The 15,796-nt window shown below is 42.9% G+C and overlaps 1 protein-coding gene across 2 annotated transcripts in view; it reads left to right on the top strand.

Annotated features, from left to right (window-relative positions):
- The first annotated feature begins 2,027 nt into the window (after positions 1-2,027).
- The window catches only part of LOC102223977 (protein spinster homolog 2-like), a 77,764-nt gene continuing 63,995 nt past the window's right edge, over positions 2,028-15,796 (top strand). For both annotated transcript variants that reach the window (XM_023342262.1, XM_023342261.1), the window contains exon 1: positions 2,028-2,774. In XM_023342262.1, coding sequence (XP_023198030.1) covers positions 2,543-2,774 — 232 coding nt within the window. In that variant the 5' untranslated portion in view covers positions 2,028-2,542. The remainder of the gene's footprint in view (positions 2,775-15,796) is intronic.

Consider the following 15,796-nt stretch of genomic DNA (forward strand, 5'->3'; position numbering starts at 1 on the left):
ATGTCGCTGGGAAGATCTAAAAATATCACCCAGATCGGGTTTTAAGAAAAACTGTACGATGCTTAACACAACAGTGAACTGGATGGTTTTCACAGGTGTCGTTTACAACCTTCTGATGTAGACTATAAAGAGCATACTTGTCAGCTGCACGTCTGTCTGAGCAAAAAGCCCCAAGCTCAGTTACTGCAGGCTTTAACCTGATGTTTTGCCCGGTCTTTTAGCATGTGCTAACACTTATTTATTCACGCCAAACAAGCTGTGGATCCCAGCTTTTCATGGGGAAAGTAATCGTACATTAATGGTATTCCACAGTGCTTTTTACTGCTTTGTCTCTGATCTAGATGACGCCTTCATTTTAATCCACTTTGTGACCCAGCAGTGATGTTTAGAGCTGAATGAGGAATGATCTCATCTCCTATCAGCCCTGCCCCTCAGGAGGATCCAATCCCTTGGTTTTTTTTATTTGGTGCTGCTAACTTGATCATATTTGCATGTGGTTCTCTTTGATGTTTTGTTAGATTCTGCTCCAAGCAAGGCTATATTCTTTGTACGGTAAAATGTACGCGTGGACGTCTGTCCTATACAATAGGAACACCCAGTCCAGTAATTTCTTTGCCTGCTTGTCCACTCCACTGAGACTTTTGGTCCATGTTGCACTATCAAAGTGGACTCAACTAACTGTGAGCTTTTCAGGGGTGTTTTTCATCAAACTGTAGCTCCCAAAATGCCGGTTCCATCTCGTAAAGGAGCAGATCAAATTAGAGAAAACACCACTGCTAAGATACATATTTGACTGTCATGATTTTTCCCCAGTGCCAACCGGTCCACAAATGGATCGGCCCGCCGGGAATCCTCCTGATTCTCCCTATTACCCACTCTGCCTTTAGTACAGGGGCCTTACCAAGGGCCAAAAGTAGTCCTACAAGGGCACTGGCCCCTGCTGGGCCCTCTCTAGAACCGCCCCTGGGACTCTACCAGTAAACTAAAAATGGTTGTATCTTTGCTCAAGACACAGATCCAAAATGTGTTTGTAAATTTTGAGGGGGAATAAATATCAGCCATTCACAGTATTTGCATTTAAATCAAGCAAAACGGTCTACAAAAGTAACGTAACCAGCATTTCAAAAAATACAAAATTTACACAAACTTACAAACAGGAGGTATTCACACTTGTTTGAAGTTGTCCTGATGTGGACTGGTGACCCGTTCAGGCCTGTGGGAGTTTTTCACGACATGGGGAAAAACCCATGATTGATGTTAGCTGAATCAATCAGCGACATTTTGTAAATATATCTCACCCTGAATACAACAGGGTTGTGAAAAAGATCCTGACTGATATGTTTTTGCTTTTGTTGTTACGCTTAAATGTTCCAAATCAAGGAAACTGTTTTTAATATCAGATAAAGATAACCTGATGCGCCTCCAAATTTATATAATTTAATATTTGAAAGTATTTATTTTTAATGGTGTTATTTTTATATTTATTGTGCGTCGACGTAAAGTTTCTCATCTGATGAGAAAGCCGACTCAACTGACGGTAACCAACACTACCACATGGCATAAGAGTAAACTTGATTGATTTATTGATTTAAATTGTGATGTAATATATGAAGAGAGGTGGATTACTATACTAGTCATCAATAATACAAAAAAAATAAGGTTTTAGAGTGGTTTTGTCAATTTTTTTTATTTTTTATTTTTTTTTTACTAAAATTGGATTGACACGCTGTGGTAGGACCTTGAACAGGTTGTTCATGCTAAGACAAATAAATAAAAGACCAAAAAAAAGTGGTTTTGGAATGGCCTAATCAAAGTCATTTCTAAAATGAAACCATCATTTGAAAACTGAATTTTGAAAACCCAGGTTTCTTTGTCTGATAAACAAAAAACGCATGAACAGGCCAGGAAGTGGCCAGATACTTTTTCACTATAAATACGTTTCTGATTTTGAGGCGTTTTTATGAAATTCTAATTTACTGAGTCGCACCTCCGTGATATCTCTGACCTACCCAGTTACTCAGCAGCCTGCTAATGAAAAGAAACCGCGAAAGCATTAAAAACCATCATTTAATTGTAAAACACGGTGTGGATTTGTAGCAGATGAGATAAATGAAATGACTTCCGGGTTGTTTAGTACTGCTGAGAAAAACCACACCACTGTCATGCCGATGTCCCAGCAGCATCCCCAGGAATCAGGTGCAACACCATCCGCAGCCAGATCGGGGGAGGAGTTAGCAGAGCCAGGTCACACCCCTCCACTACAGCGCTTTACCCGAGAGAGAGACGGAGAGAGAGAAACTAAGGAGCGCTCAGCCGTCCGTCACCGTCCACAACCAGAAAAATATGATCCGGACGCGATCCTGCGCTTCTCCCACGAAGACAACATCTGATCTCAGCCGAACCCAGTGACCACCGCTCGGCGTTTGCTCTGCCCTGCTTAACTATTTTTTTTAAATTATTTTTTATTTGATTTTTTCTCTCCTCACACCTTCTCTCTCACACTCTTTGCGTCTCTCCGCTGGATCTTCCGTGCCAGAAAATCATGTGCGTGGAGAGCGACGGATGCGAGATCGAGGGCAGTAGCAGTTCGGACGAGGTGCGCACACTGTCGGGCAGCATGAGCCCCGGACTGAAGCCCAGCCCGGACCTTCACTCCTGCAAACCGGGCCAGAAATTCCGCGACGCGCTGCGCCGGTACCGCACACCGGCTGTCTCTGCGGGAATCCTCAGCTTTGGGAACGTCCTCAATTACATGGACAGATCCACAGTGGCTGGTAAGTAATCTGATTTATTACTTAAAAAAAAAAAAAAAAGACACTTAGTGTATGAGATTGAGTTTGCATCAGGCTTCCCTTATGTGAAGGCAGTGGATTTTTTTTCTTTCTTCTTCTTTTTTTTTTAGTTTATTCGCTATAGTGATTGCGCTCTAATTGGTCAGTGAGCGGCTCTCCATGCGCAACCAGCTTCACCTCAGCAAAGACGGGCGGAACAATGGGCCATCCCCTGTTTTGGTGCCTGTCTAGTAGCTGCAGAGTGGCTGATTGAATCAGACAGACACGCGCCCTCCTTATCGCTCAACAAAACGTCCGAGAGTAAAGATTTGTTTTTGTGACAAACGGGATGTCAGATGATTGAAAATCGATCAATTAAGGCGATCAGCTCTCCGACCGCACACGATCCCGACTGCATGCTTTCACACCGTTAGGAGCCACTGCGTGTGCGTGCGTGCGTGCGTGTGTGTGTGTGTGTGTGTGTGTGTGTGTGGGCTCATCTTTCAGACCAGTTTCATCTGCTGGCAACATGACAGTAAATCATGATTCCCCGTTTGTTTCTTGGGAGACATGAAAGATGATTTGATGCTGCTATACATCAAGTTCAGTGGATTTTCTTACTTTTCTTAGAGTTCAGAATAAACTTCTCTTGACAGATGCGTTTCGAATTGTTCGCCCTTGTTGTTATACAAGATTTCCCATTTACTGCATGGACAGTAATCCGCTGATGTTGTTGGGTTGAATATTAATGCTTCTGATCGGTGAAGCTGAATGGGTTAAAAATACTGCTGCAGCATCAGTGCATGGCTGTTCTGTGCAAAGGCACGCTCCCCTGGTCGAAGTGCAAACACGCTATTCACTGACTTATTTACCGGAACTGTGTGTCCATGGAATTAATTTACCACATTGCACATTTATGTGGTGCCTTAAACCTTTTCGACATTTTGTCGTTCTTACAGTCATTTATAAACGTTGATGCATTTGTTCAGATTTGATGTGATGGATACGACACGGACATTTAGAAATCAGATTTTTGGTCCATTTCTCTTCACGAAATAGTTCAAGGCCAGTCAGATTGGACGGAATAATGAATGTGAAGGACTAATTTTCATTCCTTGCCACAGAGTTTCAATGGAATCGAGGTCTGAACTTTGACTGGGCCATTGTGACACGTGACTATGCTTTGGTGTAACACCATTTCATCATAACTCTGGCTGTATGTTCCAAATCCAGTGTAGCATCTGATCCTTCTCCCAAAAAAAAAAGGTGGGTGTGGGTGAAAAATTATGTTTTTCCTCCCTTAACCAGATACCTCAACGTGTTTGTAGTGTCAGGGGTGTCGAACTCATTTTCATTTTGGGACTTATTAAAATAAAGAATGTCCAAAAAAGTGTGGCAAAATGTATTGAAAAAGCCCCTTTAACAAATGGTTCAAATAATAATAAGTAACTCTCTCTGCATTCAGTGAGTGCTCCTTAAAATAAAATAATATCAAACATATTTTCACATTGATGTCATTTGCAAGTGTACAGAAACAAACGGCTGATTTGATTGATAACATTTAAATACACAACTGTTATCTTGAAGGTTTTGGTTTAGTTTTGGCCTACTTTATTCTTGAACTGTGGTCGGGGGACCTCAAAAAAAAAAAAAAAAAAAAATCCGTCCAGAGGCCACAAATAGTCAAGTTTGACACTCGTGCTGTAATTGGAGGGTTTCCTCCACTGTAGGGTCTGGCAGAACCAAGAAACTTCAATCAGACACTCTGGAAAATCTGCACGGGTGTCTTAACGGTCATTTTATCGAGATGGTTTCAGCCGCGCGGCCCGAACAGAGTGCAATCTTAGGATCTCTGAGCACCACTCGGTCACAGAAAAGGAAAAACAAAACCCTCCTCAGCAGAGGATGAGTCAGTGGCCGCTCTACAGGAGCAAATTTGTCCTCTGATTTCCGTACACCTCCTCATGCTTTCATCAGAGGAAAGCCCTCATAATGCCCCCAAAAGCAGCTGTCATTTTCATCATGAGCCCGCTTCTGCGGTGGAGGGGAAATCCCCCCCAGACGTCAGAGGGGACGAGGAGGCTATAAGGGAAGAGTGGGAACAGGGAGGAGGGCCAGGGAGCGCGGTGGACAGGGGTGTGTCTAGGTTTATTTTTCTCAGGAAGGCCAAGCAGTTTCACAAACGGCACAAGGGTGGGGCACAAAAATGCAATTTCATCTAAATTAGACCTCTGACCCTGATCCATTTTTGTTTAGATTTTGTGAAGATGAAGGACGTTGCGCTCATGCCTCCTTCAGAGGTTTTTTTTATGTTGTAGTCTTCAGCAGTTCTTGGTGCAGCGCCACCACAGGCCAATGAGGGGGCAAAGAGATTTTGGATTGTTTGACTCCGTGCATTGTGAAGGCGAACAGCAGCAGCTAAAAATTTAATAAATGTTGCAATTTTGATCCCCAATCGAACCGAGTCGATACTGGACTGGCCTTATGTTACAATCAACAGCAGGTCAAAAGTTGAATAATAAAACTATTTATTTACCCAAACAAAACACATGGATCTGTTAGCTACTATGAAGTAGATTTGTTTGATACAGTGGCTCAGGCCACTAGTCACACAATTAGCTTGCTTAGCTTAGCATGGTTTAACTGCATGCAGCTCTTTATCAACTTAAAATCAGCATTATCACACCATTGTAGACTAAAAATGGCAAGCAACTATTTACATACCTCTTTTTCGTCTTTATGAAAAATTTTTTTTTTCTTGTGCAGTAGTCTGAAGCTGCTTTTTCTTTGTCTTCTTAAACCTCACATGCAACTTGTCAATGGGGCTAAAAGGAAATTAGCCGCTTGACTACAATCTCGTGGATTTACATGTAAATATTAATTAATTTGCAGTGTCTCACTTTTTAAAAAATAAATTTGAAACAAAAAAAAGTATTAATGGTGGTTGTAAGACAACAAAAGGAGCATTTATGTCATAAAACGCTCATATGATATGAACAAACTGACTGACAGCTCAGGTGGGGGTGACCAGGCAGGGTGGCCAATCAGACTTCAAGGGTAGCCGGTCCCTCCCTAGTGGTGGGGTGAAAGGGAGGTGGGGGAGATGATGGATGCAGCAACTTGGCCTTGTGCGGAGAGACCGTGCGCAGTAGTGCAGGCTGGCCGTGGGGTCTCCTCCCAAACGCCGCCACCTGAACGCTGCTGGACCGTTTTTGCATTATGCACGGGCAGCATGTGCATCCGGCCAACACACACAGAGCGATTACCAGCAGCCGTGTGCATCCAACAGCAGCTAATACACACAAAACATCATCTGCAGAATCTTCCCCTCCTCTTTAAGCGTTTTTGTCCCGCAGCATAAGCCGTGCTGCTGCAGCAGTAATTAGCCGGTGAGAGCCAGCTCCAAACATGCGCACGTGTGTGGCTTCGATTTCTTTTGTTTCTCCCCAACCTGCCTCCTACTACTTCTCCCGCAATCCGGAGCAGGTACCCGGAGCACCTACCCCGTCTCATAGATCTTAATGTCAATTACACAGGGATGGGTGCCCCCCCCCCTCCCCCCCACACACACAAACACACACTCAAAAACGAAGACTCTCCAGTGCATTTCAACAGTGGCTGAATGCATGATGGGACGCGTGAGGGGAGGGACCGGCTGCTGCAGTGGCAAGCGGACGCTGAATGCTGGCAGAGCTGAACCAGAGTGATGCCCCTCACACTGCCCCCATCCCCATCATTACAACATCAGCGTCAAAAGGTCTTTGTACCAGCAGCCTTTAGTGCAGTGTGTGGGGATCACTGAAGCATTGTCACAGAGACACTCGGTGACCATTCTGGAGAGCACAGCCATTCTGAGCCGCAACAATGATGGGAAAATTGCACCTACCACTGTTGGGCAGCGACGCCATGACTTGGATCTTTAAAGCTGCCGTCCAGAGTTTTCTGTGAACTCGGTTAAACTCGGTGTCAGCTGTACAGCAACACGGCATGTCAGGGTTTTTTTATATATATATATTTCTGTTGTATTTCTGTTGTAAAGTGTTACTTAATCAACACGAAATCTAGCCTTTCCGAAGACTGCATACAGGAAGCCTTCGGTGACATCATCAAAGGTCACAAAAAAAGCACAAGTCAACCAGTTTTCCTCTTTATTCAAGTGTTTTTGTTCTAATTCCTTCTTCAAATGTGTAATTGTATTATGAGGCAAAATGTTTGGGATGTAAGGGAGGATGTTGTGTGAAATGTCTGGTAAAATTTGGCAAAATTGCCTCTTGTGATGTCATCGACTCAAATGCAAACAAAGCAGAATTGTGAACTGTTTTTCTGACGGGCCTTTAAATAATTTTCTTTTCCAATCCAGTAGTGGGATTCCAGCTGTGTTTTTATTGTCAGCGCACATTTTTTTTTTTAGGAAACAAAAACACAACAGGATTGTGCCTTTAATCCCTCATGACAGAGGTAATGCAACACACTGCAGATACCCAGTGATTCAAATACGTCACTCAGCGATGATAATGGTTTAGGAACCACAAAAGAGCAAAGTCACAATGCCGTATTATTTATTTATTTTTTTGCTCTTTTTTCTTTTTTTAAACCGGAGGTTGTTTTGAACTGGTTCTGGATAGATTTACTGCCAATACTCTTTGTGTGAAGACTTTGGGACACACTTTATGAGAGAGGGGAGCCGCAGCTACAAAACATTGTAATTATTTGAGAGTTAAGCTGCTGCTTACCGAGGCTGGGAGATCTGACCGCGGCGCTAGTGGGGAGAAAAACAAAATCTGCATCACATTTGATCATAAATTCTGACAAATTACAGACTCCTGCAGAGCATCGTTTGAGCCGCTCATCCTGCCTACTTCTAACATTGCTTTCTTTTTTATTTTTAATATCTGCCTGCTTGCTGTAATGTAGCGCCGTGAGCTACGGTCTTCAACAGGCTGCAAAGGCTTCAGATTTCCTCACTTTCCACTGGTTGCTGTTGTGGAGTTGGCATTTACACAGAGACCTGGTTTTGCTCAGACACACTTACTGTAATGGGCCAAATCCAAGTGTGGACAGCTGCAAAAGAGACCACTGTTGGATTTCAGGAACAGTGAAGGAGGCCGGGAATGAAAGCCACAAGCTCTGAGTTGGACTTCAGGGTCGGGTCGGACTGAGTGGGCGCTCCGGGTCGGGTCAAACAAGCCCGTGCAGAGGGGGCGTTTTACAGGCGTCTGCGATGCAGATGAGGCAGAAACAGGAAAGTGTCTGGGGACGTCCGAGGTCAGTCGCTTCCTTTCTTGCCCCGTTTTCAAAATGCAAATTGCGAGGAAAAGACGCGGTCGGAGCTCCGGCTGAGCAGGACTGAGCGCGAGGGATGAGTTATGGTGGCCCGGGTGGGTCACCCAAAAGAAGCCGTCTCGGCCCACAGCCACTTATATTCTTGTTGTCTAAGAGCTCTGAGGTTTTAAAGGGAGCACTGTGTGTTTAATTTAATTTGAGGTGGCTTTGAAACCTTAAATCCTGGAGTTGGTCCCTATAGCAGACAGTCCAGGCTCCTCGACAGCTTATCATAAAGCGGGGATTAGCTGGTTTTTGGGGGGTTTTTTTACTTCGGAGAATATGAGGACACGAAAGGCAGACGTGCTGCACTTAAAGTTATTTGCAGCTTAAGTAAATAAGCCCCAATGCGCGTTAAATCTCGCCGCCGCCTCGCCCGCGTGCCGGCCCGAGAGGCAGTTATTGGGGTACCGACTGCTGCCTAATCTGGGCTGGGAGGAAATATTGGGGAGTAGCAGATTAATACTTGTGCTGGCATGTTAAGATGAATTGTTTTCACGTTAGGAATACCTCCAAAACGCACAGTTGCACTCTACAGGACGTGTGCGGGGTCATTGCATGTGAACCTGTGGCATTTTACCTTTAGACACAGATGATCCTGCGGTTGTAATCCTCTTAAGACAAGCTCTTTTGTAAGTGTACAAAAAAAAAAAAAAAATCAGTTATCTATCCTGTCTGACCGGCTAGTCAGATTAATTCCCATTACCTTCCTCCAGTTTAGTTTGCGCCTCCTAATAGTCGGTGTTTACGTGTTTATATTTTGTGGTAATATAGCGATAACAGTGGGGATCGTGATTGAAAAATGTATGTTAATGACTTATATTTTTAGGTAGCTGTATGGCTGTGACTGCATGGCACAGCATTCACAGTGCCACATACGCAAATATTGTTCCTGAAAAACAAAATAGGTTTCTTCAGGATGCCACTTACTTTTAAAAAAAGTGTGATTATATCACTAAGCGGCACACAGTAATGTCAATGTATCATATTTTGGAATTTACTGGTAATTATTGATGCATTGGTGGAGTAAAACATGAAAAAAAATGTAGCAAAAATTATATTTCTGATCATACTCTTAGTTGTGTTTTTTTCATAATTTAACACCAATAACAGACTTTTTTTTCCTTAAATTTCTTCTTTTTCTCAATATAGGATTAACAATACGATAAATGCCGACTGCTAGTTTGTGTTGCACTTGCACCACAACATACCAAACAAAATATTCAGTTTTGTTCTCATCTGATCACACAACTCGGTCGCCCGGCTGGATTTAGACAGAGTTTAGTTTTGTTTTGAAGCATTTAAATTTAACTGCTTCACCTCCATTTTAAGGTTTTTATTTGTTAAAAAAAAATCTCGATCCATCACATAAGATGGCAAGAAAAATACCTGGCAGTTTGTAGGTGTAATATGACAAAAATGTAGAAAGATTCTTGTGCTCTCCTTGACTGCTGTCTGGTCCCAAGCGAGACACTTCCTCTACTTTCAGTTCCACTGAGACCACAGAAGAAGAGAAGTTAACGCGGCGTAGGTGTTCATCGGGAAAATTTGTGGCTAAATCAGGTCGACTCTGATCCAAAATTAGATAATGATGCTACTGTGTGACACCCCCATTACTATTATTTTTTTGTATCTGCCGTTAGAAACGTAACACATCGGATCTTCTCGGTAACACGAAGCTCTGAATGTAACAGAGGGCTTTTGGAAAAGTGCGAGAGGTTGTACTGGGCCCTGCTGGAGCTGCTTTGGGGGTTTCACTCGTCACCCTTTTCCCCAATTTCACCCTCTCTTGTTTTATAGTGTTCACATTAAAGGCCCTACTCGCCCCCCAAACAACAGCTGAGACATTAAAAAGATGGAGGGGGGCCTCTAGTAATTTACTTTACAAGGTTGCCTTGCCCTTTTTTTCCATTTGCTGTTTGGAAAAAAAGGCAAAAATTCTCTTGAGCTATTTTTTACTGTACCTAAATGCTTATGATTTCACTACCAACAGCAAAAAAAAAAAAAGGAAAAAAAAGGGCCACATTTATTAAAGTAAGACTCTTTAAAACTGACATGACTTCCTACCAGTTGGACCTTTTCCAGACTGGTTTCCCACAGATATTCCACTAAACTCTTTATGTTTGTAACCCAGCGTGCCGCCACTGTGAGAAAACAGTCTGTGTGTTCCTTGGGCTCCGATTTAGCAGACGTCTGTAATAGTAACCAGTGGAATTAGGCAGAACTTCTTTCTGGGCCAGTGGAGACCCTTTCATGTGGCTGCTCCAGATTTTGCCATCAAGCAGAGGCGCTTTCCATCGCAGCGGCTTTTCACCCCGTGACCCCGGCTGCCATAAAAGCAGCGCTTCCTGGCTTCGCCGACAGTCACTTCAAGACCGCCGCCGCCACTGCTGCTGCTGTCGTTACGGCTGTCGTTTCCTCCTTTAAGGTCATCGCAGTTCTGAGGGGCTCTCTACACGTTACATCGTGTTAAGAGGATACTTTTATCCGCTGTTGTTTGCGGAGCACACAGCAGACTGACTGAGGGGCAAATGAGGCAAAAAGTCCTTTCCAGCACAAAAAGATGCGCTGTTCCTCTTTGGTAATTCGAAAAGTCCCACTGGAGATGTTGACAGAGCTATATTAGCGTGTGCTAACACACCACATACCAACAGCATGGGTTCATCTGAGCAACCTCAGTGTTGTTGGTAACCGCAGGGCTTTGCACATGCCGCTTTGGTTCCTTGACTGCTTTTTAGAGGGATATTAATGCAACATCACAAACAACCGTATGTGAGTGTGGTGCCGCCTCCTCTGTTCACACCACTGCATTCATTTATTAAATAATATAGGATGATATACTACTTTTAGTCTTTCAGTTTCATAGACATGTCTTCACAGTAGCTTCAGCATCAGACTGGTGACTTTATGGAACGTCGTGGTGTCAGGAGACGGACACAGAACTGCATATTTTAACCTTTTCTCCACCCGAACAATCACTGCAGCGCGATATGATACCCAATTATCTGTCAAAGAGTGCATTCTCAAATTTTGTCTTATTTAGGCTGAACTTAAAGCAGACCCGTTATGCAAAAGTCACAAGTTGAATGTTTTTGTACTTTCATTTGGGCCTCTAGTGCTTCTAAAAACAACACAAGTACTAAAAAAAAACAACACTCGGTCGGTTTTTGGCAAAAAAGGTTTTCTGGTGTCTGGAAAATGAGCCGTTTCAAAATAACTCCCGACTGTTAAGACACATTTGATGGCCTCTGTGTGGGTGTGTGGGTGCCGACCCCCTCCCACACCAACACACACACTTTTGTGCACCTCCACAGAAAAGAACTAAAAATTTAAATTAATGAACTCTGCAGAATTGAGAATAATGGAAAGTGATAGAAATGTTTTCTTTGGATCAGTGTTTATATACTGTATACTCCTTTTGGCTTTGAGATCCTCAATGATTATTCCTTTCTGCTTTCTATTTTTGGTGGTGTGGCTTACATGTATTCAAACTTTTTTTTCTGGAAAATAAATCAAATCTTTGATTTTTGCTTTCAGCCCAAGTGTTTTGTCCATGTCAGTTGCTTAATTCTTGCTGTTTGTGCAGGAGGCCCAACTTCTGCTTTTCAAAGATGTACAGTTACATGAATGTGCCAAAATCTAAATACTAAACATGAACATGTAAGGCAAAAGGCTTGAATAAATATGCAAATATGGAATATTTAAATGAATCTAATAAGCATATACAGTACATTTTAAGGTATTTTCCTGTTTATCATTGAGAACTGATAAAGGGGAAATTGTCCAGTTTGGCTGAGTGGCTTAATGACTAGAGCAAGAGAGCTATGAAAACATTGTACTTGTGAGTGTTGATTACAGCACAATGACTGTTCAACAGAAATCCAGCGTCAGGCAATAACTTGTTGGGCCGTGTGAACGAACTGTTCATTATCTTTTAGTTTAAATATTTAGATTTGATGTAGTTTGTACTTCCTTTTTCTGATGAGTCCACTTGTCAGTGCTTCCTCAAGTCCCCCACTGATCTCTGACATGTGAGGTAAGTGTCAGTCTGATAATCACTGACCTCTCCTTTGTCATGACAGGAGTGTGTGTCTGTGTGTGGGGGTGTGTGTGTGTTGATATAAAGAGAGGGAGGATGTGTTTCCTTTACTGAGTTTGCTTTAGGATTACAGCGTCCCAGATGATCACAGAGTATACAAAGATCAATCCCTGAGGTTGGTTTTTAAAAAATCAAATCTCTGTAAATAACGTTGGAGTGACATGACGAGCGAAGGCTGAGGGATTATCCCAACACTCATGTCCCAAGTTTACACTCCATTCCTCTCTTCCTGGGTCATTGTCAGCAAAGATTAGAGAGCTTTCCTGGAGAAAATGTCAAAATTGGTCTCTTCGTGCAGACAGGAAGATCGCAGGAAGGAAGCACGGCAGATTTGTTGGACAGTTTGTTGACTTCGACATGCTTTCCTAAACGAGCGCCTCATCCCTTCCTAAAAGATAAGAAAACGTTCTCTCCCTGGATTCCATCGTTAATCAGCACAGCGCTGATAATATAAAAGATATCTTTTGGATTGTTGACGTAAGACACTGGCATAAACGACCAGCTTTATTTTCAGGCTGCATATATACTTTTTTTTCCCCTCTACACAGACTTTGTTTTTCTTTCCTCCAGCACCCCTTGACATTCACATTTATTTCAACACAACAAGAGAACTTCTCTGCGTGGTGAAGGTCAGACTCAGTGCTTCCCCTGAGCCCTGGGGTTCTGCTCAGACTGCTGATATGTGCGATGAAGGAATGGAAACGGCAGACTGCGCAATCCGTGCTTGTATCCATGGGAACCCACATAGCGAATATCGATGAACAGAGCATCAGGTCAGGCTCCGCCCCGTCCCGAGACGAGCTGAAATTGAATTTTTCTGTAAAATCTTCAGGTTTTTTGGGCTCTGATGTCGACCCTTCCTTGCAGTTCGAGTCGCGCCCAGCAGCCCACACAACTCGGAGTAATATTAGCCCTTGGCTCCTGAAGGTTTTAACTGCTGCTGGAATAATATTTTTCAAGTGTGTATTCACAGCGGCTCCTATATTTGAGAAAGCCTTCCGTTCTGGAAGCAAAATTTAATCTTTTCCTCAATTAGAGCCAAAGCTGGAGCTCAGCGGGGGGGAAGGAGCCGTAAATCCTCATACATATCCATCAGTCAAAGCATGAATAATCTCCTGATTGTTTTTGGGCCTTGTCACATATTTCATCGTCAGCTATTGTTTTGACTTGATGCATCGGTGTCCGTCATGTTGCCGGCGGGATTTTCATTGCCCCGCTTAGCGCACGTCTCAGTTTGGAAGAAGCGGGTCTGAATGAGGCCGCTGACCTCTGTCAGAGTCTCAGATCTTCCTGTTAATGGCCGGGGTCAAAGGTGGGCTCGCACTGGCTCAGATGCACTTAAAGCGGCGGCTCTGTCTTGTCTGTCTTCAGTGAGAAAGTGTCGTCGATATCAGTTCCCGAGACATTTGAGTTGTCACAGCAAAGCGACAACAACAAAAAAACAGGTTGCTATGCGCACATATCAAAAACCCCATTACTGTTTCAATCCAAAACACTGAAGGAAGCACGTATGTCATCACATTTTAATTGTGGTCATTGTTGCACCCTATATATAAAAATATAATGGAATTTTGTTTGACAGCAACAACAGAAGAGCAGAAATCCCCTCCCAACGTTTCATGTGTTTAGTTAATCCCACTGACTGACATCTGCTTGCTAATTGTGGATTACCTGAGGGTTGCAGTAGCTATCTGAGTTATTCTTTAGGGAAGATGGTGCGGTATGTGGAGGAAACGTTTGAGAGACACAAAAAGAAGGGGGGAAAAAAAGTTACCTTTAGGTGTTTTCCCACGCCAGGAGGAATTTACTTCGTTTACACACCCTATGTTTGCGTTTAGGCAAGACAGAAATCTCAGCGATGGAAAGGAAAGCATCCCTATCAAAAATCACATAAATCTAAGAAACAACTAATCAGGTGAGACTTCAAAATCACTGTCGGTGTTTAATATACATGAGCCAATCAAAGATATGACCTATAAAACTGCAATTAGCTCTGAGTCACTTCAAGAATAAATGCAGAACAAAAGATTCCCTTCACCATCTTTCTCTTCATACTTCAAAAGTAAATTAATGAAAAATTATTTAAAGTTTTTATGTGGATAAGAGAATGCAAAAACATTATATCACTACTAGTATAGAAGCAGTTGGACCTTTTCAGCTCGTTATTCTTCATTTGCGTGGCCAAAGCACGGCAATTATCCCGAGGAGGAAAAAAAAGACACTCTGTGCCACTCTAAAGCACAATTGAGCTGAAAATACTAAACAGAGTCCATTTTGAGCCTTTTGTGCTTTGCGGGCTCCTGTAGAAGATTCCCAAAAAGACAGGCTCAAGTTGTGGTTAAATCAAATGGAGGACAGTTAAATAGTTGAGTCTGGTTAGACATAAAGTCTTTCGTATAGCTATCTTACGCAGCTGCCTAAAAACCTTCCAACCAGACACGGCACACAAGAGCTAACGCTAACAGCAACTCTGAAAGGATGACTGTATTTAGCCAGCTATTATTTAAATAACCGGGTTTATCTGCTTTATTGCAGAGAGAGCGGCTTTTCTTCTAATAATTAAACCTGCCTCGTGGAAACGGATAGCATTAAACGCGCTTGTTGTCAAAGACAAAGAGGATGTTTCAGTAGCTGCTATAAATCTGGAGTGAAACCAGAGGAGAAATGAAATCTCATTAAAAACACTACATAATAACTTTAATCCTCTGCGCTGTTATGTAAAAAGCAGTGGGATTACTGACGAACACACACGTGCTGATGCTAGCATGTGCGCGGACAGGCTCGGCCGCCTTGTTTAGCCGAGGTAGCTGCTCATCCCGATACAGGTTAAACATGCAGAAATAGTTTTATTTATTGTTTTAAAGGACTTATTAGGGAAATTTAAGAATAACTGATGGTTATATGGGTCAGATTGTCATTTTATTCAGGTTTTAGGGTTTGTTTTGCAAATGTTAACATGCTTCTCCCTCAAACAATCTTTTTATGGCCTATACTCACAAGTATTCTTGCAATATAAGCTAATAAATAAGCCTGTGGAGGTTTAGAGTTCAGTTTATTTGCCTCTAAACTGAATATAAATCTCATTTTCTGGGTGCTGATGCAAACTTGACCGCATTGCTGCTTCTCTGATGTGTTGATCCACCCACCATTTGGCACCTCTTTCTCTCTCCCTCCCCAATGATTATCTCCGGTTAATGTGTCCAGGTCTGAGGAATCCTCCCTAAATAACTCTCCTTCAGATCCACGTTTAAGGTCGGGTTCAGCTGCCGCTCAGTATTCCTGGGAGACGCCGGTGCGAACCAGCGAAGCTCATGGTTATGCCGCCGCAATCAGACAGTCCCATCACATCTCAAATACCTTTGCTTCGCTTCACCGCATCTCTATCCAAAACATCTAATGCATTATCTCATCCGAACAAGCCGGGCCATAGCACCCTGGATGTATTATTGATGAGCTATAGGTTCGGTCTGCTCCGTCGATGCTTTACGGCGGATCCACAACAGCGCTATCAAATATTTAGCACGGATTGGCAGGGATTAACGTAACGCTGCCCCTGAGCTGAACACAAGCTTTTGATTAGTGATGGAAAATTAGTTGGACGAAA

This window comes from Xiphophorus maculatus, chromosome 11 (genome assembly GCF_002775205.1).
Source record: "Xiphophorus maculatus strain JP 163 A chromosome 11, X_maculatus-5.0-male, whole genome shotgun sequence".
Classification (NCBI taxonomy): domain Eukaryota; kingdom Metazoa; phylum Chordata; class Actinopteri; order Cyprinodontiformes; family Poeciliidae; genus Xiphophorus; species Xiphophorus maculatus.